General features: G+C 56.2%; 3 protein-coding genes across 5 annotated transcripts; 1 reads left to right on the forward strand and 2 right to left on the reverse strand.

Moving 5' to 3' along the window:
• Positions 1-967: 967 nt before the first annotated feature.
• LOC110590329 lies at positions 968-4,702 on the reverse strand. The gene is made up of 5 exons (XM_044922303.1): positions 4,670-4,702; positions 2,776-2,934; positions 2,612-2,656; positions 1,796-1,927; positions 968-1,558 (listed from the first exon to the last, which is right to left on the reverse strand). The coding sequence occupies exons 2-5, from the start codon at positions 2,785-2,787 to the stop codon at positions 1,352-1,354; spliced, it is 396 nt and encodes a 131-aa protein (XP_044778238.1). The 5' UTR covers positions 2,788-2,934; positions 4,670-4,702; the 3' UTR covers positions 968-1,351.
• Positions 4,703-4,807: 105 nt separating this feature from the next.
• On the forward strand, positions 4,808-7,110 carry RPS16 (ribosomal protein S16). Of its 2 annotated transcripts, none has more exons than XM_021701106.2 (5): positions 4,808-4,979; positions 5,114-5,215; positions 6,526-6,622; positions 6,739-6,786; positions 6,914-7,110. In XM_021701106.2, the coding sequence occupies exons 1-5, from the start codon at positions 4,932-4,934 to the stop codon at positions 7,057-7,059; spliced, it is 441 nt and encodes a 146-aa protein (XP_021556781.1). In that variant the 5' UTR covers positions 4,808-4,931; the 3' UTR covers positions 7,060-7,110. The 2 variants fall into 2 exon arrangements, with proteins under 2 accessions (XP_021556781.1, XP_044778237.1); XM_044922302.1 differs by having other exon boundaries at positions 4,883-4,979; positions 5,114-5,164.
• Positions 7,111-10,985: 3,875 nt separating this feature from the next.
• Positions 10,986-19,411, reverse strand: PLEKHG2 (pleckstrin homology and RhoGEF domain containing G2). 2 transcript variants are annotated; one of them, XM_021701071.1, is made up of 19 exons: positions 19,303-19,411; positions 18,202-18,470; positions 18,024-18,124; positions 17,185-17,251; positions 17,027-17,073; positions 16,652-16,802; positions 16,214-16,351; positions 15,816-16,016; positions 15,242-15,334; positions 15,064-15,150; positions 14,667-14,700; positions 14,474-14,575; positions 14,290-14,337; positions 14,172-14,210; positions 13,977-13,993; positions 13,695-13,871; positions 12,657-13,572; positions 11,928-12,577; positions 10,986-11,825 (listed from the first exon to the last, which is right to left on the reverse strand). In XM_021701071.1, exons 1-19 carry the CDS (start codon positions 19,409-19,411, stop codon positions 10,986-10,988), a joined length of 4,086 nt encoding a protein of 1,361 aa, XP_021556746.1. The 2 variants fall into 2 exon arrangements, with proteins under 2 accessions (XP_021556746.1, XP_021556747.1); XM_021701072.1 differs by lacking the exons at positions 11,928-12,577; positions 12,657-13,572 and having other exon boundaries at positions 10,986-11,042.
• Between the last annotated feature and the right edge of the window lie 1,638 nt (positions 19,412-21,049).

Raw genomic sequence — 21,049 nt, forward strand, 5'->3', positions numbered from 1 at the left:
AATGAATTAGCAAAGAAATCAGACTTTATCTCCTAGACCCCCTAAAACATTCTTAGGAGGTAAGTACCCCCATTTTGCCGACAAGGAAACTGAAGCTCAGAGAAATAAACTAACTGCACAGTGGCAGACCTAAGGCTCCCTCCCCAAGTTTAGGTGACCCTGAAAATCCTTGTTTTCCTTTACAAATACCTAAGTTAAATCAATGTGAACTTACATATTAGTAATTATTTGTCTGACGGTGGCAAAGAGGACCAGGCATGAGAGAGATAAGAAAAATGAATCTGATGAAGGGGAAAACAAATCAGAAACTTTTAAAACACATTGCTAAAATTTCTTGCAGAAGTATTGAGACACCTGGATTCAATTTACAGAAATTTAATATGCACCTAGTTACAGGGTGACATGGTGTGGTTGGGCAACCAGCTGGCTCACAAGACCAGGGAATGACTAATACCACAGGTGCATGTCTATATAAGCATACACTCCCTGATCCAGCAATCCCAGACTGAAACCAAGACAGACTGGGGAGGGGCTGTCGCACTATAAAAATGTTTTCCCTCTATAAGCTCGGTTCCTTTAAACGGCAGCTCTTCAAAATATGATTCCACATATAAAATGCCTATTGACATTGCTGTAGGAAGACATTGACTCCAGGAACAAGAAGGAACAGTAATTTCCTCCCCATAGAAAGTTCTTCCTTGGTGTATCAGTGGTTCTCGATGCTCAAGCCCAGCGCTACATAAGAAGACGCAAGAAGAGGACTATGCGCAGTAGACCCAGAGTGGAAACAACCCAATATCCATCACGAGGACAGTGAATAAACAAATTGGGTGCGTCTATACAATGGAATAGTAATAAACTACTGCTATGCACATGAATGAATCTCAAAAACATCATGCTGAGTGAAAGAACCCAGACACTACGATATATATATATAATATATATGATGTATATGTCCATACTATAATTCCATTCATGTGAAACTCTAGAAAAAGCAAAACTGATCTATACAGACAGAAAGCAGATTAGTGGGTATCTACGACTGGAGGTGAAGATTGACTGGGAAGGGGCATGAGGGATGCTTTGGGGTGATGGAAATGTGGCTGTGTGTATACATTTGTCAGAACTCATTGAAATGTACACTTAAAATGTATGCTTTTTACTATATGTCAAATACACCTCAATGAAGTTGATTTTAAAACTATGATGTTCAGGATCCACCAGAGACCAATTATCAAAATCTCTGGATTGGGGCCTAGCCATCGGTATTACTTTAAATCTCTCCAGGTGGTAATTATTTGCAATCAGGGACTTGAGGTACAAGACCCTCCCTGTCCTCTAGGGGTGGGATTCAGTTAGAAGACACATGTGCCATGCTTTGTCCCTTCCTGGAAGAGGAGAGAGGAGGGAGTGTCTGAGAGGGAGAATAGGGGCAGATGGGGGCCAATTTATCTACCCCCCCACCCCAAGAGGTCAGAGACTTCAGGCTTTGGATCTTATTTTCCTCCTTCTCTCCTCTTCCCCTTGGCTCTTTGGGCTGCACATGAAGTCCTCTGGCCTAAAAGGAGAAGGAGAAGGCTTAGGACTCTAGCTGAGGCTGGAGACCAAGTCCTCTCTCCTTCTCTCCACCCAGCCTCTCCAGCAGTACCAGGGAGTCTGTGTCCTCCCAGGCTCATGCTCAGGGCCGGTGCCGAGCACAGGCCCCCTGTAATAACTCCAAGAGTTTGGCCAGAAAGAGAGGGACAGGTCTCTGAGGATGTCCTTCGCAGGGCGGACAAGGGCCCTGGCCAGTCACCCACAGCCGGGACCCCAGTGCATCCAGCAGACGCTGCAGCCGGAACACGGCAATCCCCAAGGATGGGCCCTCTTCAAACTGGATCACAGACAGCTCCAGCCGGAAGCACCCTAGAGTCTCAGCAGGACACACCTGTGGGAACAGAGTGACTTGGTGTCTCTGGGCAAGGGTCTGAACCCAAATCCCCAACCCTGGGGTTTCTGAACCATGGCCTAGGATAAGCCCCTTCACCTCTTTGGCCCTCAGTTTCCTCATCTGTAAAAGAGAACTCTGAAGAATTCCTACCTTCAGGGCTGACACTAGCCTATACCCAGAAAATGACACTTCTTTCTTAAAACACTTGGAAGTGTTTGTTAGAACAAGATACATTACTGCTATCTACCAGAAATTGACAAATGTGTCCAGGTGTGAATACTGCCCTTATTGATGCGGGATCCTTGTGCAGTATACATTCTTCACATCCATATGCGGTGGCCCTATCTACCTCATAGAGTCAGTGTGAACAGTAAATAAGTAAATAACCAACTCTTGGTTTAGGCTCGGGTCATGATCTCAGGGTCCTGGGACTGAGCTCTGCATTGGGCTACCCACTCAGTGGGGAATCTGCTTGGGATTCTCTCTCTCCTTCTCCCTCTCCCCACTGCTCGTATGTGCTCTCTCTCTCTCTCTCAAATAAATAAATAAATCTTTAAAAAAAAAAAAAAAGGTGTTGGAGACAGCAGTGAACAAACCGTATTTGTGAAGGCTGAGAACACTGAGCCTAGTGGATTCTCCCTAAACTTCCAAGGTCCAGTAAGGAGCTAATGAAATACTCACCGAGAGATCATCTGGGGTGTAGAGAGTGCCATCATTTTTGTTTCCCTATAATTTGGGGCAGGGAGAAGAATCAGATCTTGGAGGGGAGAGCCTGACCCTTCCTCAAACATGCCCTCCCACCCCCTCCCAGCCTGTCTGCTGTCTTTCCCCTCCCTCCTCCTCACCAGCATCTTCATTATGGCAACGAGGAAGTAGAAAGGCTCCTGAGGACAGAGGGGTGATCCTAGGCCTCCCAAGGGCCGTACCAGGAGGAGGATGGTCCAGAGAGGCCACACAGGCACCCTGCCCACACCCCAGGCTTTCTCTGGTCCCAGCCCAGCATCCTGGAAGCAACAAGTAGAGAGACAGAGCAAGTTAGAAGACTGAAGTGTTCTGACCCCTTCCTGCCCAGCTCTACTCAACCCACAGATACTCAGGGAATGTTCTCCAAGAGCCCCAGCGGAAGATGGTCACCCTACAGTAGGGAGGGACCAGGTCAGAGTGTTCCCTGACACCTTTCCCCCACCGCCCACAGGAAGATAAAAGTCTCAGCAAGGGCAGGAGGATCAGCCCAGAGAGATTGGAGGATTTGGGGAAGTCCCGTCCCACCCCCCTCCCCCAACAGGTCCGTAAGGCAGTACAGAATGCATGAGAGTATGTGAATCCTGTGGCCTGTCTTCTCATTGGAAAACACCCCTGATAGGCTTTATCTGTGTTTGCAGGTGCATATTTGGGGGTCTTTGCTTTCCTTTCTACTTCTATTTCTGTATCAGGTATTTCCATATTTCAAATATCTTGGAATCTCCATGCTTCCCTGTACCTGTCCGTCTTCTTTCTCTGAGGGCTGGCCTCTCTGCCTCCGAATCGCCGTCACTTGTGTTTTCTGGGTCCATCTGTAATTGACCCTGTGTCTATCTTCTTTCTCCTCTTCTTCATTGGCCCCTTCTTTGTCTTTCTCCTTCATGTGTGCCTGTCTCTCTTGTGCTGTGTATCGGTCTGTGTCCCCCCAGGTCAGCCTCTGGGTGCTCCCTCCCTCCACCTCTCCCCTCTCTCACCCTTTTGGAGCAGGACTCTGGGCTTGAGGATCCTCCCTCCTGCCACAGACCCGCCCACCAACCTCCACCCAGCCTCCACCTTCCAAGCACAAGGTAAGTCACCACCACCCTTTGAACCTTGGACCTCTGAGTCAGTGCTGCCAGAGAAACGAAGCAACCGTGGGCTCTCTGCAACTCTGAGAAGCCTTTTGCCTGGGAAGGGAGTATCCTGAGTGTGGGGGAGCAGAGGGCAACTCAATCCTGAGGTTCCTCAGATGGGATCGGGGGGATGCTGGGGATGGAGAATTCTGTGGGGGAGGAGCCTGGAGAGTAGCGTGATTTGCCAGAGGAAATGAAGAGATGATTTGAAGGACCCTGGAGAAACGGATTCTAGGGTAGGGACCCTGAAGGGGGGCAATATGGGGGGAGGGTCTCTAAGGAGTGGAGAATCGAGGGGAAACCAGTTGCTGGGAAGAGGAGGCTCTGAAGGGAAAGGAATTCTTAGGAAATTAGATTTTGAAGGAGGGGGCTCTGAAAGCGAGAGAGATTTTGTGAAAGGGTATTCTAACGGGGCTGTTCTGGGAAAGGTGGATTGCGGGCAGAAGTAGATTCTGGGGCTCTTGAGTGGAGGAGGATTCAGGGAAAGAGGAAGTCTGGGTGAGGGCTCTGAGGAGGGGGATTCTGGGAGGACGAAACTCTAAAAGGAAGGAAATCCTGGTGAAAGGTGGATTCTGGGCGAGGGGCGCTAAAAGGAAAGATTCTGGGAGAGGACTCTCGGAGGAGGTGGGTTCTGAATCCTGAATCTGGAAATCCTGACTTCCTGCTGCGGATTTTGACAGAGGAGGATTTCGGGAGAAGGGTGTCTAGAGGGCAGGATGGAGTCTACAGGGGAGGATGATGACCAGTGGTACGGGGTAAAAGGAGCCTCTTCAGAGGAGGGTGAGAATTGATCTTTGGGTGGAGGAAGATTATTAAAGATCCGAAATGCAAATGAACCGGCGGTGACCAACGAGGACCGAGAATGTGAAGAACAGCCCGCCCTTACCCTTCTTCCGCGATTGCACCCTCCGCACTTCAGGCCCCGCCCCTTCCACCCCAGGTCCCTCCTCCTCCGGTTCTGGGACCCACCTTCCCGCCGCTCTTCCGAAGTCCCGCCCTCTGACTGCAATATGAGCCGTAAAGCGCTCTCCCGTCGCGACACAGCACCCAAAGCGCCTGCGCAGACCCTGAAAAGCGGCCGGGGTGGCCCCGCATGTTCCTTTTCCGGTTGCGGCGCCGCGCGGTGAGGAGCTCTTACCTTCGTAGCAATGCCATCCAAGGGTCCTCTGCAGTCCGTGCAGGTCTTCGGACGCAAGGTAGGCCGGGTGCCCGACTGGAGGGGCGGAGGGAGGCCGGGGTCTTCAGGGGCCTATGGGTAGGTTCTGGGGTCGACCTGGGATCCGGGGGCCGAAGCTCACGTGGCTCCGCTGTTTCTTATCGCTTTCCGCAGAAAACGGCCACAGCCGTGGCGCACTGCAAACGGGGCAACGGCCTCATCAAGGTGAATGGGCGGCCACTGGAGATGATCGAGCCTCGCACGCTGCAATATAAGGTGCTGGCATTGAGGGTGGGCGTTTGGGTTGAGTGGAGGGTTCGAGAGAGAGAGAGTTAAATAAATGGGTTCCTGGAATTCATTGGTCTTAGAAGCTGAGGGATCTGGGATCAACAATGGGATGTTTAGAAGCTGAGTTGGGGACAGAAAAAGGGGTATTTGGAGATGGAGCTGGATTTTTGGGGCTTCAGATATTGTGGTAAGAGCGGACAGTGAAAACGTGCAGATTAAAAGGGTGCTTTCAAAACGGGGACATTTGGAAACCCACTTATTTGGGGACTGAAGGATAAGGGGAGCTTGTGCGGCTTGGTTTCTTGTAAGTTAATGGGGGACGTGTGTCGTGTTTACAGTCTAAAGTCTTTCTTGCATCTTAAAGTATACACTCTCTGAGGACAGAAATCAGTTGGTTTCTTAAACACACTGTGTCTAAAAGTAGAGTTTGGACATTGTAGGTGCTTAATAATTAAATATTGGAAGAACAGGAACAGAATTACGGTTTGTCGTGCTTTGCTGTGAAAGGGGTTCCTCCCCTGCCAGTTTTGGCCACAGTTTCTTGAGCTCAGAATGGAAAGAGCAGGGTTTGTTTTTTGCCTCTTTTACCTGTGTTGTTATTTGAGGCAAGTAACTCCATTTTCCTTCCTTGGGTTCATTTATAAAAGGATAATTTTCTACCTCGAGGGACTGTTTTGAGGATAGATTAGTTTGTCGGTGTAAGCTTCTTAGTGTGTATGAGAACGCATTTGTTCTTTAAAGTGCGTTGCTCTTACTTTATTACTTTTTTTTTTTTTTTTTAACTTTAGCGTACTCGAAATGCAATGTTAGTTTCTGGTGTGCAAGGTATAATAAAAGTCTGTCACTTCTAACTCTGAAAAACAACATTTGTGTTGCAGGTTTAGTTAGAATTTAATATGACAGTGTCTGGGATTCCTTTGCATTGCAGACATCAAGCACTGTGGTTTACTCTAATTGTCATTTATACAAAGGTTTTGTTTGTGTAGTTTATGTTGAGTGCTGGGGACACAGCAGTGATCCAGGTATCCCCAGGCCCTGCCTTCATGGAGCTCCTAGTCCAGTGGAGAAGGCAGACTGGACTCAGTACCAGACCCTGCTGCAACATAGTCCGGGCTGGGATGGGGGAGCCCAGAGAAGGCTTCTGCCTGGGTGGGAGGATCAGGACAGGCTTGGGGGAGGTGGAGGTGAATGTGGGGATCTGTGAGCTGAGACCTAAAGTAGGTAAAACAAAAGCATCCAGGCTCACTCAGCTGCCCGGGTTGTGACCTAAAATCCTGTCATGTCCCTTGTTCCTCCAGCTACTGGAACCTGTTCTTCTTCTGGGCAAGGAGCGATTTGCCGGGGTGGACATCCGAGTCCGAGTGAAGGGTGGTGGTCACGTGGCCCAGATTTATGGTGAGTCCCAGGAACTGGGCACGTGGGGGTGGGGAGGTGACTCTTGAGAGCAAGGCCCTATTCTTGGGCCTTCACAAAGCTGCCAACACTCTCTCGTGCATGTATTTCCCTCACAGCAATCCGCCAGTCCATCTCCAAAGCCCTGGTGGCCTATTACCAGAAATGTGAGTGAGAATGGCTCCTTCCCGATGGGTGGGTGGCAAGTGGAGGACCAGCCCCCCGTCTTTAGCCTGAGAGACTAGGAGGGCGCTTCCATGGCTATCTCAGTCTTCACTCTCTTTTCATTCCCAGACGTGGATGAGGCTTCCAAGAAGGAGATCAAAGACATCCTCATCCAATACGACCGGACCCTACTGGTAGCTGATCCCCGGCGCTGCGAATCCAAAAAGTTTGGCGGTCCTGGTGCCCGTGCTCGCTACCAGAAATCCTACCGATAAGCCTATCGTGAGGATGAGGGTTCATCTTTATAATAAACAATTGTCACGGGACTTACGGTTTCAGAGATTGTGCTTTGGTCGTTTGTGGTGGGTCTTGGACTAAAACAAATGCAAAAAATACCCCAGCCCAATGCTAGTCTGGATCGCAAGCCTTTGCAGAAGACACCACTCCAGGGTCAGTGTGGATGGGTGGGAGACGCAGGTGGGAGCAGGCTTGCTCCCAGTCTCCCCGCACCTCCAGTAGAGTCCAGTACATGTGGGCACGGGGGAGGCCAAGTGGGCCATTGCTTGTGTGAGGTGTCCTTGTGAGCTTGTCTTTTTTTCAGTCCCTTTGCTGCTGTCGTGATGGCGTTTCAAGGAGGAGCGGTAGAAACGAGTACGATCAGTAAACTTGAACACGAAGGCAGGAGGAACCTCCTGGGTGCATTCTGAAGTCAACCGCTAAGGGCCGCGCCTGGATTGGAAAGGAATTTTTCCTAGTGCCAACCTGTAGGGAGACAGGCTTGGGATGTGGGGGTGGGGTGGGGTGGGATTTCCCCGACTGGTTCATCTTTCAGGATGTCAGTACTCCCTCCTGGGAAAAGGTCCCGGTTGCACTCATTGTGATGACTGTCCTTACAGGGCTCAGAACGTGTGTCTGAGGACTTGTTCATCATAGTAAGAGCCAGCACGTAGTGGGCTCTCAGTTGCTACTCCGGGCAACATGGGACATTTCCGTTGTTGAAGAAAGCTCTGTGGGACAGCACTGATGTATGTGTATTAGGGAAGTAAAGTGTTGCTTGTGGATTCAGTTACCTTTGGTCTTCTCCCTTACCCCCCCAACCCTTCGCGTTTTTGCAGGAAGCCAATGAGCTTCATTGAGTGGAAAGGGCATCTCCGCCCACATTAGCCTTGTAGCTACCTGGATACGTCAGCCATCCGTCCCCGGGTGGGGGCCCACACTGCTCCCCCTGCTGCCGGGGGTACTGGCAAGAACGTTGGGAGGCAGTTCGACATTGATGGAGGAGGGAAAGCTTTACAAGTTATATATATATATATAAAAGAAGGGATTTGAAGTCTATCATCCAGTTGCCCTTTTTGTATCTGCCCCACTCAATACATCAGCCCCATGTGGCTGCCATACTGGGCTGCACCGATGAGAGAACATTTCCATTGTGAGGAACATTCTGCAGGACCACATGGATACACAGGGAGTATACGTGGATAGTGCTTCTTACAGATGGACAGTGGGGTTGATTGGCACCAATTAGGTGCCCAGCTAAGCACTGTCCCTGTGAGGTTGGTGGCAGGCAGGTGTCTAGATATTAGGTAAGGAAACTAGCCTAGTGGCCACAAACTGCAGCTCACTTAGTTCTGCATTGGAGATGTAGTTAATGAGTTAAGGGTCTGGCTGGCATTAACGTAAATGTCCCAAAGAAGGCAGCAGGGCACCACCCTCCCACTTTGAGCCCAGTCGAACTGTGACTCTAAGGAAGGCGGGGCAAATTTAACAGTGGGCAGACTAGTGGACCAGCAAGGAAGGTATTCCTGAGGAGGTGTCAGCTGGGGCTGTGAAGGAGAGCTAGGAGTCTGGCAGGTGGGAGTAATGGGGTCCAGGGGCAGGGTTCAGGAGGGGCCTGAAGCAAGCCTGGTGTCCATGGTTCTCCAGGGTTTGGAGACCCCCTTCTGAGGCTCCTGGCTCCCTGCCAGAGGCACAGCTGGGATGCATCTTGCATCTGGAAAGGCGGAGGGGGCTCCCCTCTCCTTCTCCACTTGAGGCTTTGGAGTAGACAGCCCCTTTCTCCCTCCCAGCCGCCTCCTCAAATACCGGGAATTCCGGCGCCACTGGGAGCCCAGGCCAGGCTGAGAACTTTCCTTCAGCTGGGAATGTGTAGCTGGGGGTGGAGGAGGGGAGGGCCAAGCTCAGTCCTGACCTCCAGGAGGCTGCAGTGGAGCGGGCCCAGGCTGAGGAGTCCAGCTCAGCCCCGGCCCTGCTGTATAGCACAGTAACCATCCAATAAATAACTAAATAGAAGCCAGCAGCTAACATTTATTGAGCCAGGCCTTGTTTGGCTACCTCACTCAGCTAAGAATCACCCAGGGCCCTTGAGGCACTAGGTTATAAGCCTTATTCCAGAGGGAAGTGGTTCTTGAACTGTGCCTGGCACAGGATAAACACTTAACAGTATGGACCCCAGCTAGGCTGTGTGGATCTGAGTTCCAACTCTGCCCCTTGCTAGCTGTGACTGGGCAATTCCCTTACTCTGTCCTGTTTGCTCATCTCTAAAGTGAGGATCAGAAACCATCCTCACGTGCCTTTTAGGGACATTTGAGAGGATTCAAAGTGAATGAGTTCACATAAAGTGACTAACTGCTGTCCAGTTAGTACTCAATAAATGTCCACTTAGCCGATTGTTAAAACTTCAGATTCCCAGGCTCCTGCCCTGGAAGTTCTGATTCCATAGGTTGGAATTAGATCCTGGATCCTGGGGGATCTGTTAGTTGAACAGTGTCCTGGTGAGTCAGAGGCTCAGATACATTTGGGAAATGAGGCTGTGCTCGCTGAATTTTTACAACGATCTTACAGGGCAGGTACTGTTGTAGTTTTTCAGCTGGCACAGTTGAGAAAACCCAGACGCAGGAGGTCATACGCCAACTAGAAAAGTCAGGATTTGAACTCAGCTATGACGTGGCGCCTCAGGGAATTCCAGGAAAAATTAAATAAGACAATATGCTAAGTACAAGAGGTTTAGCATTGAATGAAGCTAGTATTACCAAAGAAACTGCTTAAATTATGCTGCCCGCCCAGCATGCCACTGCTGCGGGGGGGGGGGGGGGGGGGCAGAATGATTCTAACATAAAAGCCTTTGTCTCTGACCTGAATTTCTTTCTTGGGGGTGGGGGCACGCTGAGGCACTGGAGAGGTCCCAAACTAGAGTGAGAGGGTAGAAAGATCTGATGTGTGTAGGCGGGCACAAGAATTGGGACATTAATGTGTTGGGGAGTGAGAAATCAGATGTGGAAAAGACTTTGCAGAATCCCAAACCCAATTGACTCTGGTGTTAGTGTGGAACAATCTCAGAAATTCTGTAGTACCAGGACCCAGAAGAATCTGATTAAGGAGGGATGGATGGAGAGATCAAAATGGTTGGATGGATGGATGGTAGAGAACGTTGGGTGGTTGTGCTGATGGATTAGATGGTTGAGTGAATGAGATGTACAAATGGGTAAAGGGGGAAATATGGAGGAACATGGATGAATGGAGAGGGTTGGTTGGACAAAATGGACAGGTGGGATAATGGAGGAATGGACTGATGGAAGAATGGGTAGGATGATGAATGGACGAATAGGGTAGAGTTGACTAAATCACGGCATATGGATTGGAAGATGAGATAGGTAGCCAGGCAGGAGATGGACACACAGCCGATGGCTAGACATAGAGACGGCTGAACAGATGAGATGCTAGGATGCATGAGCTGGATAAATTGCTAAGGAAATGGACTTCTAAGTCTGCCTGGAACCAAGCTGCTTAACTTGGCTTTTCTGGATGGCATCGAGTAGTTCATAAACTCCCTAAAAGCAAACACCAAATTGTAATGGGCGGTTGTCGGTAATTCTCAAGTTTGAGATTCCTCCTGTTTTCAGAACCACTGATGCATGTGTCCGACCTTCGCGTTCATTGTCTTGTCATCCCCCCACTGCCTCCAGAATGGGAAAAGATACATAACTTTGTAATATTAACAAAATATTAATGACATCCCCTTCCCCATCCCTGCTGAGTTAATCAAGGTAAGTAGAAAGGACCATTCGCCAAAGCAGCTCCCAGGAGTTGGAAAGCTGCAGCAATTTCTACACCTGTGTTCAGTGTCTGGACTTCTGGGTGAAGTTCTGAGGGTCTGTGGCATCTGGCTGAAGTCCTTGCTTTTCAAGAAGCCTGGTCTCCTGGCTCACATGTGGAAAGGGGCATCAGGAGCTCCCTGGGCCCTGCGAGGGCCCACAGGTTCCTGGGCGGGGGCCAAGAGAGCAGGGTGGTTCAACCTGACCTGGGCCTTGGCTGGCCGAAGCCGCCCGCCACCCCCGACCTGGATGTTGACCGTGGTGGCGTAGCTGAGCCTCCGGGCTGGGGGGGGTGGGGGCTGGGGCTGGGGTGGGGGTGAAGGGGCCCGTGATGCGGGGGCAGAGGAGGACCAGGGACCCCGGGAGGCCAAGGGAGCTTCTCCCCCAGGCCCTTGCCGCCGAGCCAGGCTCTGGCTGATGTACGAGGCTGCCAGGTATCTTGAGAGGGCAGCTGCGTTGGGGCCCAGGAGTTGCCGGGTTGGAGGAGGGGGACTGTGGGGTGGGGTCAACTCTGAAGACTCTGACCTGGCAACAGGAGAGGCCAAGTGGCATCCTGGTTTGGACAAAACCACGGTGGTCTGACCCGGGGCGGATAACAGGCCCTGACTGTCCTGAGAGCTTCTTTGCTCAGGCCAAAGTGTTGCAGCCGGACCACGGACGTCGGGGAGGCTCTTCTGCTCCAACCAAGGTGTACGTTTTTGGACCTGAAGGTCTGTGAAGCTTTGTTCCTGAAGCAAAGGTGCAGCAGAAGGACCCTGGATGTCTGGGAGGCCTCCCTGCTTGGGCAAAGGTGGGAGGGCCTGGACTTGGGTGTCCGGGAGGCCTGGTTGCTGGGGCAAAGGTGTGGCGGCTGGAACATTCAGGTTCTGGGGCAAAGACAGTGGGGTGTTGGCTGGGATCCGACGGTCCAGGCAGCTTCCGTGTGCCGGCAAGGGTGCGGTGCCCAGAAGCTGAATGTCTGAGGGGTCTTGGGGGAAAGACACTGGGCTGTTGGCTGGGATCTGATGGTCTGGGGGGCCTTCCCAGGCAGGCAGAGGTGAAGCACCCGGAACCGGAACGTCCGGGAGGTCACGTTGCAAGGGCAGTGCCGTGCTGCCTGGGGTCGGATGGTCCAGGCTGCTTCCGTGCGGGTGCTCCACGTTGACGGCTTGGTCGCAAACACCAGCTGGGAACGGAACATCCCTGGAAGCTCCTTGCTTAGCTAACGGGGTACTGGTTGGGCTCTGGCTACGTAGGGGGCCTTCTTGCTTGGGCACATTGGCAGTGGCTAAGGCTGTGACATCAGAACAGCGTCCCTGCCTGGGCAGAGCTGGGCTGGTTGGAACCTGGGCATCCACATGGCCTCTCTGCTCGGGCAAAGGAGCGGTAGCTGGAAGTTGGATTTCCAGGTGGCCTTCCGGATCAGGCAAAGCTGCAGCGGGCGCCTGCACATCTGGGGGGTCTTCCTGCCGGGGCAAGGCTGTGGTGGCTGCAGCCACACTCTGTATATTCCAGGGGCTTCCTTGCTCGGGCACAGGGGTAGTGGCGGGGTCAGGCGAAGTTGAAACATGGAGACCCCGGCCATCCAGGCCGCCTCCCTGCTTGGACAGCGGTGTGGCGGCTTGAGCCCAGGCAGCAGGACCCAGGGGGACAGACTCCTGGGCACAGGTCAGCGGGAAGGCCAGCTCACATACCAGCACATGTCCGAAGGCAGGCAGGGGCCCTGTGTGCACAGAAAGAACAGAGTCAGGACGTAGGTCTCCATCTGCGCCGTCTCTGCCGACCACACACGCGGACCTCACCTGGCTCGGCCTGCTCTTGGGCCAGGCGGGGGGACAGCTGTGGCTGCGCCAGGGCGCGGGGCCGGCGGCGGGGGGCGTTGGCCGACGCCCGGGTCTCGGCCCGCTGCATCTGCTGGATCCGCTCGCTGTAGAGCCGCGCTAACTCTCGCACGCGGGAAGCTGCCCTCTCGGAACTCGGGGCTCCTGCCTTCCCGCTCCCGCTGCCTCCGCCCAGATCCGAGTCTTCCAGGATCAGCAGCGGCTCTGGGAACCCCGGCCGGGCCAGCTGCCCTTGCTCCAGGGCCTGCCAGGCGCTCCGGATCTCTGAACAAGAGCGGAATTCCAGCCCATCCGGGAATCCCTGATCTCGGGGGACATCCTGGGGCTGGAAATCTGGGAACGGTTCCCCTTCTTCAGCCTCCTCCCGCCCTGCCCTGCCGCCGGAGGAGGGTTCTCCCAGTTTTGCCAAGCTGCCTCCGGGGACCGGTTCTCTCCTGGTGGCTAGAGCCTCATCGGGCCCCTGCAGAGGTCCCTGGAGCCATGAGTCACAGGGAAGGGTGGGGGCACCGGCGAGACTAGGAATGTCCGGGACACTAGGTATGGCTGGAAGGCAGGGCATTTCAAAAACACTGGAAATGTCAGAGAGACTGGGAAGGCGGGGAATCTTGGGAATTTCAGACAGGCCGGGAATTTCAGGGAGGCTGGGTGCGTCCGGACTTCTGCTAAGGCCGGGAACGTCGCGAGTTTCAGCCGCGCTGGAACTTTCGAGTCCTTCCAGGACGTGGAGTGGGGAAGGCCCCCGTTCGTCCATCTCTAGCTCCTCCTCCTCCTCCTCTTCTGAAGAGTCCCGGCTGGGCAGGGCTTGGAATGTGAGGGTTTCACTGTCGCCCGGCACCTGGGAGTCTCCAGGGAACGTGGAAATGTCGTGGGGGGATGGCTGCAGTGGGCACTGGGCAAGAGGCCAAAGATGTCAGGGCGGGCCGGCCCTCCTGAGCCCCTGGAGCTGTGCCCGCCCCAGCCGACAGCCCCAAGCACACCATGATGTGATGCCCAGCTCACCCCTGGATCCCGGAGGCCTCTTTGGTTCAACAGTTCCAGGATCTCTTCAGTGATGGAGGTCCCGGAGGGTTCCAGCGTGGGGGGTCCAGGGTCCTCCAGGTCCTCAGGGGGTCCGGAAGCCGGCACTGGTGGCTGAGGCTCTAAGGGGGGGTAGAGCTCCCCCTCACTGCCAGCATGCTGTGAGCAAGGAGAGAGGATGGAGGGCAGGAGTCGAGGGCTCCATCCCTTTCTCTCAGACCCAGGAGTCCGGGTCCCCAGGCCCTGTCGTAGGGTGTTTCTTACCTTGAGTCTAGGCTTAGCTGGGGATGGAGAGATGAGAAAGAGAAAAGAGTGAGATGTGGGAACGAGGTCATTCCTGACAGCTGATGAGCTGCCCCTGTCACCCCGCCCCCATGCACACAGGACATCCCCCGGGAAGAGACAGGGAAGAGACAGACAGACGGGGCTGGACCCAGCTGGGCTACGGCGGTCACTTACCGTTCTGTGGAAATGTAACATACGGGTCCTTCACTGGCTCTGGGGAGAGGACACAGTGATGTCAAGGGCCCAGCTCCCACCGCGTTCTCTAGTCAACTTTTAGGTGGAGGACACTCACCGGACTGTCTGCGGCCACGGCGGGTGGCAGAGGGTCCTGGAGATGGGGCTGTGGGAGAGGGAGATTAGAAGCCCATGAGGGGCCCAGCTCCAGGCTCCCGAAGGAGGAGAAGGCTGGGGGGACGGTTCCTGGGGGAGAAACCGGGGGGGGGGGGGGGGGGAGAAGCTCAGGGTTCCATCTTTACCTGTGTTCCTTCGTCCAGGGGTGAAACTTCTAGCATCCCGAGGATGGGGAGACCCAAGCGGGGGTGTCAGGGGCTCTGGGATAGGCTTACTTTTAGGAGCACCTATGGGGAGACATTTGGAACCCGATAATCTACTTTTCCTTGGGAGTAATCCTCTACTTCCACATCCTCCCAACCCAAGGCCCCAACTCACAGTGCAGGCTGTTTTCAAGGAGAACTTGTTTGGCCTGAAAGAGACAAGGATGAGGGTTGCATGGCAGGGGGGGCCTGAGCACCCCGGTCACAGTCCCATTAATGGGTGCTGTACGCGAGGCACGTCACGTGACTGATGATTATTAGTAATCCCCCCAACTCCACGGGGTTGGTGCTGATTCCTCCAGGTGAGAAAACGGAGACCAGAGAGGTTGCCCTACTTGCCCGAAGTCACAGAGCAGGGACATGGTGAAGCTGGGCTTCAAACCCAGGCAGCCTAACTCTGCAATTTATTGATCACGGTCTAAGAGGGTCCCCCTGTCCTCAGGGTCTTGGGGGGCTATGGGGGTGTGGTCCTCCAGCGCGCTCAAGGCTGACTGATATGGCAGGAGCCATACCTTGGCAGGGATGGAGGCGGGGTGGTTCTCAAAGAAGAGGCGTTGGAGACAGTGAATCCATAGCCTCTTCTCTTCTTGGTTCTTGGCCTGGGGGTGGGACAGGGGTGGAGTCGGGAGCTGGGTGTAAGGTCTAGAGGCTGAGGGGAGCCCTGACCACCCAGCCCCACCTTGCACCCACCTGGAGCAGGTGCCTGTGTTTGGGAATGGTCAGATCGGACACCTTGAACCCTAGAGGGTCTCGAGGACTCTCACTCACGCTCAGGTTGCAGCACTGAATAAGGGGGCCGGGGGGGGGGGACAGAAAGGGGCAGCAAGCTCAGAGCCCTTAGACTCAGCAGTGTGCACCTTGCACGTATCTGGGCTTAGGAACCCTCTAGAAAGACATGCCCCGTAAGGTTGCGTGGTGGGTCCCCTTTCCCCCTGTTGAGCCTCCCCACCAGGCCTGGCTCTGCTCCCCCTCACCAGCCCCTCGCCTTCATCTAGATCAAGAAGATGTGCTCCCCTCATGAAGATGCCTGCCTGGTGGGCAAATCCAGCCCCCCCCCCCAGGCCCTCACGTGCATCCTGCTGGCCTCACCCCTCATTAAACCTCATGCCCTATCCTTGGACTCAAGAAAACGTGGCCCTTTTGAGCTGGGTGGTCCCTCCTTTGCAGACCCCGTCCCCGGGCCTCCCTGTAGGGACACGGGTATAGGTATACACGAGAAACCTTGCGGGGGACACTCTGGCCTCGCCCCCAACCCTGAACTCACGAAGATGTGTCCCTTGTAGGTGTACTCCGGTCCCCGGCGCTTGGCCACGAGCAGCATCCGTGAGAATAGAAAGAGCAGCCGCTCGCCCCCTCGAAGTCGGGGGCCGCCCCCTCCGCCACCTCGGAATGCGCCCTCTAGCACCAGCTCCCCGAAAGCACTGAGCTCCGGGCCAGTCCAGCCGCCCAGCCGCCGCTGCACTTCCTGCCGGGACCCCGCCAGGTGCGAAAGGCACCGAAGTGCACACACACCAAGACAGGAAGTGCACACACACCAAGACGGGGGCGTCAGCCACAGGGCTGTGCTGTCCCAGCCCGCCCTCGGAGGCTGATCGCCCCCACCGGAGGCCCTCCTGCCCCCTGCCCCCATCCAGCAGCCCCGGCCCCCGTCCCTGGGCTCACCTGGAGGCGCGCGGCGTGTTCCTGCTTGCGTTTCATGTCGTTGATGTACCAGGCGACCGCGGTCATGGACACAATGGCCTCTTCCACCATCTCGCGGCCCCCGGCGCCCGGGCCCTCCGCCCAGTGCTTGCCTAGCTCCTGCCCGGCAGCCACCAGGCACCCATGGAGGGGACAGAAACAACAGTAAGAATGATAATGACAGGAGACAGAGAGAAAAAAAAGGTAGGGGCAGAAGTGGCGACCCAGAGCAGAGAGACACACAGGCAGAGACAGAAAGTGGGGTCAGCTAGGACCAGTCCCTACTGGCCGCAAGCCCCTGCCCCAATTGCCGTCCCTGCTTCTGGGGACTTGTCCTAGGTCCACCCCCAGACATCCCACCAGGTGGCCGACGGACAGGACCTTGCCCTCCCCGAGCAGTCCCCCAGGGCCACAGCCTACCTGCAGCAGCAGATGGTACTTGAGGATCCGCTGAACGGGTTTCAGCAGGAAGCTCTGCAGGGGCAGTGAGTGGCGGAGCTGGGCCTGGCGCTCCTGCAACCACAGGGCTGCGGGCGGGGACAGCGACAGCTCCCGGAGCAGGGCTAGGGAGCTGGGGGCACAGCACAGGTCAGGGAGGCTGGTGGCCCTACATGGGTGGGGCTGGGAGGGGGCGGGGAGTGGCGGGGTGGGCGGTCAAGGGCAGCTTAGGGCGAGGTCAGTTACTGTCCCGGTCTGGCAGGGGTTGGAGCTGGATGGGTCGAGGTGGAGGGAGGCTGGCTGGCACAGCAACTCTGGGCAAGGCCTGGGGCCCAGCAGGGGCTCCTCACCCCTCACCTCGGATAGTTCATGCAGTACAACGTGTAGATGTCAAAATCCTCACTCTGCGGGTGACACGGGAGTCAGGGAGACCCGAGGTCCCACCTCCCGGGGGGGCCCCCCCTCCGGCCTAGCCCAGGCCCCCTCCCAGACTGAGCGCCCTCGCCCCGACTCACCCTCTGCACGAAGCACTCGGCAATGCCCCCCGCGCTGCGGCTGCCCTCCAGGTCCTCCAGGAGCTCGCTGTGAGGGAGAGAGGGTGGTGAGGGACTGCCCCATCCCCACAGCCCCGCGGGAGGACTGCAGGAGACCTGCGGCCTTGGTGGCAGCCAGGATCTCTCAAGGGGCCACCACATCCAGAGGGAGTCTTCTGACTGTGACCCAGGAGGTCACAACCCGCTCAGACTTTGTCCCTGGACAGCGTCCTATTCCTTAGCTCAAAATCAGCTGGGGTGGGAGGGCAGTGTCTTGTGATATGACCCAGGGAGAAGGGTGTCATGACCCTCAGAGCTATGAAGATCTTAAGATCCTATTGCGATCCTGAGATCTTGTCATGCTTTCTCCCATCTCCTGCAATAACATGAAGATCTCATGAAAACACTCGCAGGAGTCATGATCCTTGGACCCCAGCATCCTCCTCCCTGGGTCCCACTGGCCAACCATCTGGTTTATCTGGAACTGAGGGAGTTCCCAGGCTGAGGTGGTCACACAAATGCTCACACCGGCATGATCTTCGGGCCTCATAAGAGCCCTGGATTCATCATGACCCCAGACCTGACATAGTGCTGAGACCCATCCCAGTATTTAGACCTCATCTGGGTCCTCAGGCTCCCATCCATCTCACCCTCCACCACTCTGGTCCCTCACTCCCCATCACGATCCCTGCCCCATGTCACCGCACCCCAGGTACCAGCCTGGACAGAGCACTACGGAGCTCCAAGGTTTGGGTTAGGATATAGCCCACCGCCCCTGACCCTACCGACTGGTGCCCCTGCCCATCCTTCCCGCCTCTGACCTGCTGAACTCGTAGATGTCCTCGATGTTGGCAAACAGTACGCCCACCTGCTCCGCGCTTAGCCCTAGGACCCCACCATCCAGCAGAGGGCCCAGGTAGTCCTGTGGGGATGACTGGGGTTATGGGGGTGGAGGGCTGGCCCGGGTTCCCACTGTGCTCAGGTACTGGCCTGCCTCACCTCCACAATGCTGCGAAGGTCCCGGACATAGGCCCGCTCTGTCTCCACGATCTCTCGCGCCACTCGCTCCAGCCTCGAGGGTTTGGCCGAACCCGGGGTCCCCACGGGTGACAGATGCAGGCGGATGGGGGGCCCTGGAAGTGGCTCTGGCCTGGACACTGAGCAGACTGGGGTGGGCCCTGGAGCCGGGTCCCCCTCAGAGCCCACCGTGCTCAGGGATGTGGAGCTCCCAGAACCTCGGGGGGAGGCCATGGCAGGGGCTGCAGGGGCTGCTGGGGGTGTGGAGCAGGAGATCAGGGGGTCTCCCCAACTGAGTGAGTGCTCTCTGCCCTACACTCACCCACACCAGGTCACTATCTTTCCCCCGGGCTCCCGTCTCCTCCCCCCACTGCGCTGCCCCGGTCCTGTCCAGTCCTCTCCCATCAGGGTCTGCTCTGGGCTCTGGCCTCCACTCTTCTAATCCACCTCCATGTATCAGCCTGGGAGATCTTTATTAATTTGCCCATTTGACTCCGTCACTCCTAGTACAACCCCTTCATGTCCTCAGGATAAAGTCCAAACTCCTCAGATCCACAGGGCCATATGCAACATGGCCATCAAGTCCTTTCCATTCTGCTCTCTTCCCACAGCCACACCACTTCTCACACTCCGGACTCCAGTCCTATTCGACTGCTTTCAGTTACTTAAGAAAAACCAGTTCCTCTCACCTCTGCACACACTGTTCCCTCTGTGTGGAATACTCTTCCTTGCTTTCCCCAACTCCTTCCTCCTCATCTTTGAATTGTTTAGGTGTCCCCTCCTGCACCAAGCTGTTGGCTGCGCAACCGGACTAGACTCCCACAGTGAGGGGATGGGGCTTTCTCCACCCCCCACCCCAACCCTGTCCCAGCCCTGACCATTCTACCCTGGGTTTCCCCCTCTGGACTGTCAGCATCCGGGGATGGTTCCATCTGCCCCAGCTGACCTGGAACTCTGTGTAGGCAGGGCTGGGGCTGTCCCGGTCACCCTGTGTTGCTAGCAGTGCCCAGCACCCAGGCCTGCACAGTGCCTCAACTGAAGGAACCAATGCCCAGCAGACCCCACCCTACCCTGCACGCTCACCTGTCTGGGTCTCACACACAGCTGCACAGTCACACACTTCACCTGTGGGGCCACGGCCAAGGCTAGGGCTGGGTTTGGACAGGCTCGGTCCACGGGCTCCCTCGGGCATGGCTGAGTGGCTCAGCGGCTGCTTCAGAAAGATCCCCGTCTCGGATATCAGGAGCCCATCGGCCTCCCCCGCCGCCCACACTCACGGATTAGGCCAGAGAATTAGGAGAGCGGTCTAAACCCAGGAGGGACCCCCTGGGAGTAACTAATGGGGCAGCCGAAGGCACAGTGACAGAAACAGGGGCACAAGGGAAAATAACACGGAGAAAAAGATGGAAAGGTTGAGACAAAGAAGAGTGACGCTGGGAGTCTGGTCTGTCTGGGGCCGGAGGCTCAGGGATCCTGGGAACGTTTGGGCTCTGGCTGGAGCCGAGGGCGAGGGGCAGGGCTGGGAAAAGCCGTGGGCGGGAGGCCGCGGGGTCCCAGGGGAGGGCGGAGGAGGCTGGGGGACCGGATGCCAGGGTCCTGCAGACGGCTCCCTCCCCCCGCCCAGGGCTGCGAGTTGGGGCGCTGGCCCTGAGCCCTCGACGCCCCTCCCCCCCTCCAGCCAGTCCCTCCGCGATCCGCTTACTGTCCCCACCGCCGCGGCCCGGGTCCCCAGTGCCTTCCCACACCCCTCCAGACCCAAACTCCCGCCGGCGCCTCCGCTCGCCCCCCGCCGGCACGCCCCCTCATTGTTCAGCGGCTGCGGCGCCGCCCCCTCCCCCCAGCCCGTCGGGGCCCCTCGCCTCCCCCCTCACCTCCCAGGGAGTCTCCAGCCCCGAACCGAGGCTGCTCGATTCTTATTCGACCCTAGCACGGTCCCCGGGGAGGCGCACAGCCGGACTCCTGGGTCTCTGCAAGTCAGGGGCGTGAACTTCGGGTTCTCAGGCTCCGGGAATCAGAATCCGGGGTCTCTCGGAGAATGGGATGCAGCGGTCCGAATTTCTTGGTCCTCTAAATGAGGGATGCTGGGAGTCCCGACTCCTGGGTCTCAGATGGGGCGCTGGGGACCCAAACTCCTGAGTCTTTTAGATAGGGCCGTGGGGCGACCGGATTCCTGAGTTCCCTAACTTTTGGAGCAGAGATTAAACCATCTCCAGGCGGGAGCGCAGGGGAGTCCCAAATTCCTGGGTCCCCTTGAAGTAACGGGCGTTTTAGCCCCAAACAGAACTGGCTGGGGCGCTAGGAGTCCGTATGCCGAGTTCGGATATCTGGGTTCGGATATCTGGGAACCCCTGGAGGTAAATCACCGGTCTGGGATCCCAAGTTCTTTAAGCCGGGGGGCAGGAAGCTCGGCCTGCAGGATCGCTCGGCCTCCCGGCTCCTCCAGGAGGGGGCGCTGGGCACCTGGATATCTACGTTCCTTTAGCCTGAGCTTTGGGGTCTCTCAGGGCGCGGTGCAGAGACTCGCGACTCCGGAGTCCACGACTTTGGACCCCTCAGGCTCTGGGATGAGTATCACGGGGCTCTGACGGCGGCGGCGCCACATCTGTGGCGGGAGAGTCCTGTCCCAGCTGTGAGGCGGGGGGCGGTCGCCTGGGGCTTCCCCTCCCCCCAGCCGCCCGGGCTCATATCCTGTTCCCGCCCGCGGGGGGGAGGGGCTGCCTTCCGGCCACGCAGCCGGTAAAGGGTTAAGACCCCTCCCCCCGTATTCTGAATATTCATGAGAAGGCGAGCCCCGGGCAGGCTACGCCCCCACATTCCAAACGCCTCTCAG

Source organism: Neomonachus schauinslandi, chromosome 16 (genome assembly GCF_002201575.2).
Source record: "Neomonachus schauinslandi chromosome 16, ASM220157v2, whole genome shotgun sequence".
NCBI classification, from domain to species: domain Eukaryota; kingdom Metazoa; phylum Chordata; class Mammalia; order Carnivora; family Phocidae; genus Neomonachus; species Neomonachus schauinslandi.

Coding starts and splice junctions, on each gene's coding strand:
- LOC110590329 (XM_044922303.1), bottom strand. Junction 1,928..2,611: donor ACACCCCAGATGATCTCTCG/GTGAGTATTTCA, acceptor CTGTTCCCACAG/GTGTGTCCTGCTGAGACTCT. Junction 1,559..1,795: donor CACTGGGGTCCCGGCTGTGG/GTGACTGGCCAG, acceptor TTCTCCTTTTAG/GCCAGAGGACTTCATGTGCA.
- RPS16 (XM_021701106.2), top strand. CDS start 4,932: ATGCCATCCAAGGGTCCTCTGCAGTCCGTGCAGGTCTTCGGACGCAAG. Junction 4,980..5,113: donor TGCAGGTCTTCGGACGCAAG/GTAGGCCGGGTG, acceptor CGCTTTCCGCAG/AAAACGGCCACAGCCGTGGC. Junction 6,787..6,913: donor GGTGGCCTATTACCAGAAAT/GTGAGTGAGAAT, acceptor TTTCATTCCCAG/ACGTGGATGAGGCTTCCAAG.
- PLEKHG2 (XM_021701071.1), bottom strand. CDS start 19,411: ATGCCCGAGGGAGCCCGTGGACCGAGCCTGTCCAAACCCAGCCCTAGC. Junction 16,352..16,651: donor AGTACCATCTGCTGCTGCAG/GTAGGCTGTGGC, acceptor GCTGCCGGGCAG/GAGCTAGGCAAGCACTGGGC. Junction 16,017..16,213: donor AACACGCCGCGCGCCTCCAG/GTGAGCCCAGGG, acceptor GGGTCCCGGCAG/GAAGTGCAGCGGCGGCTGGG.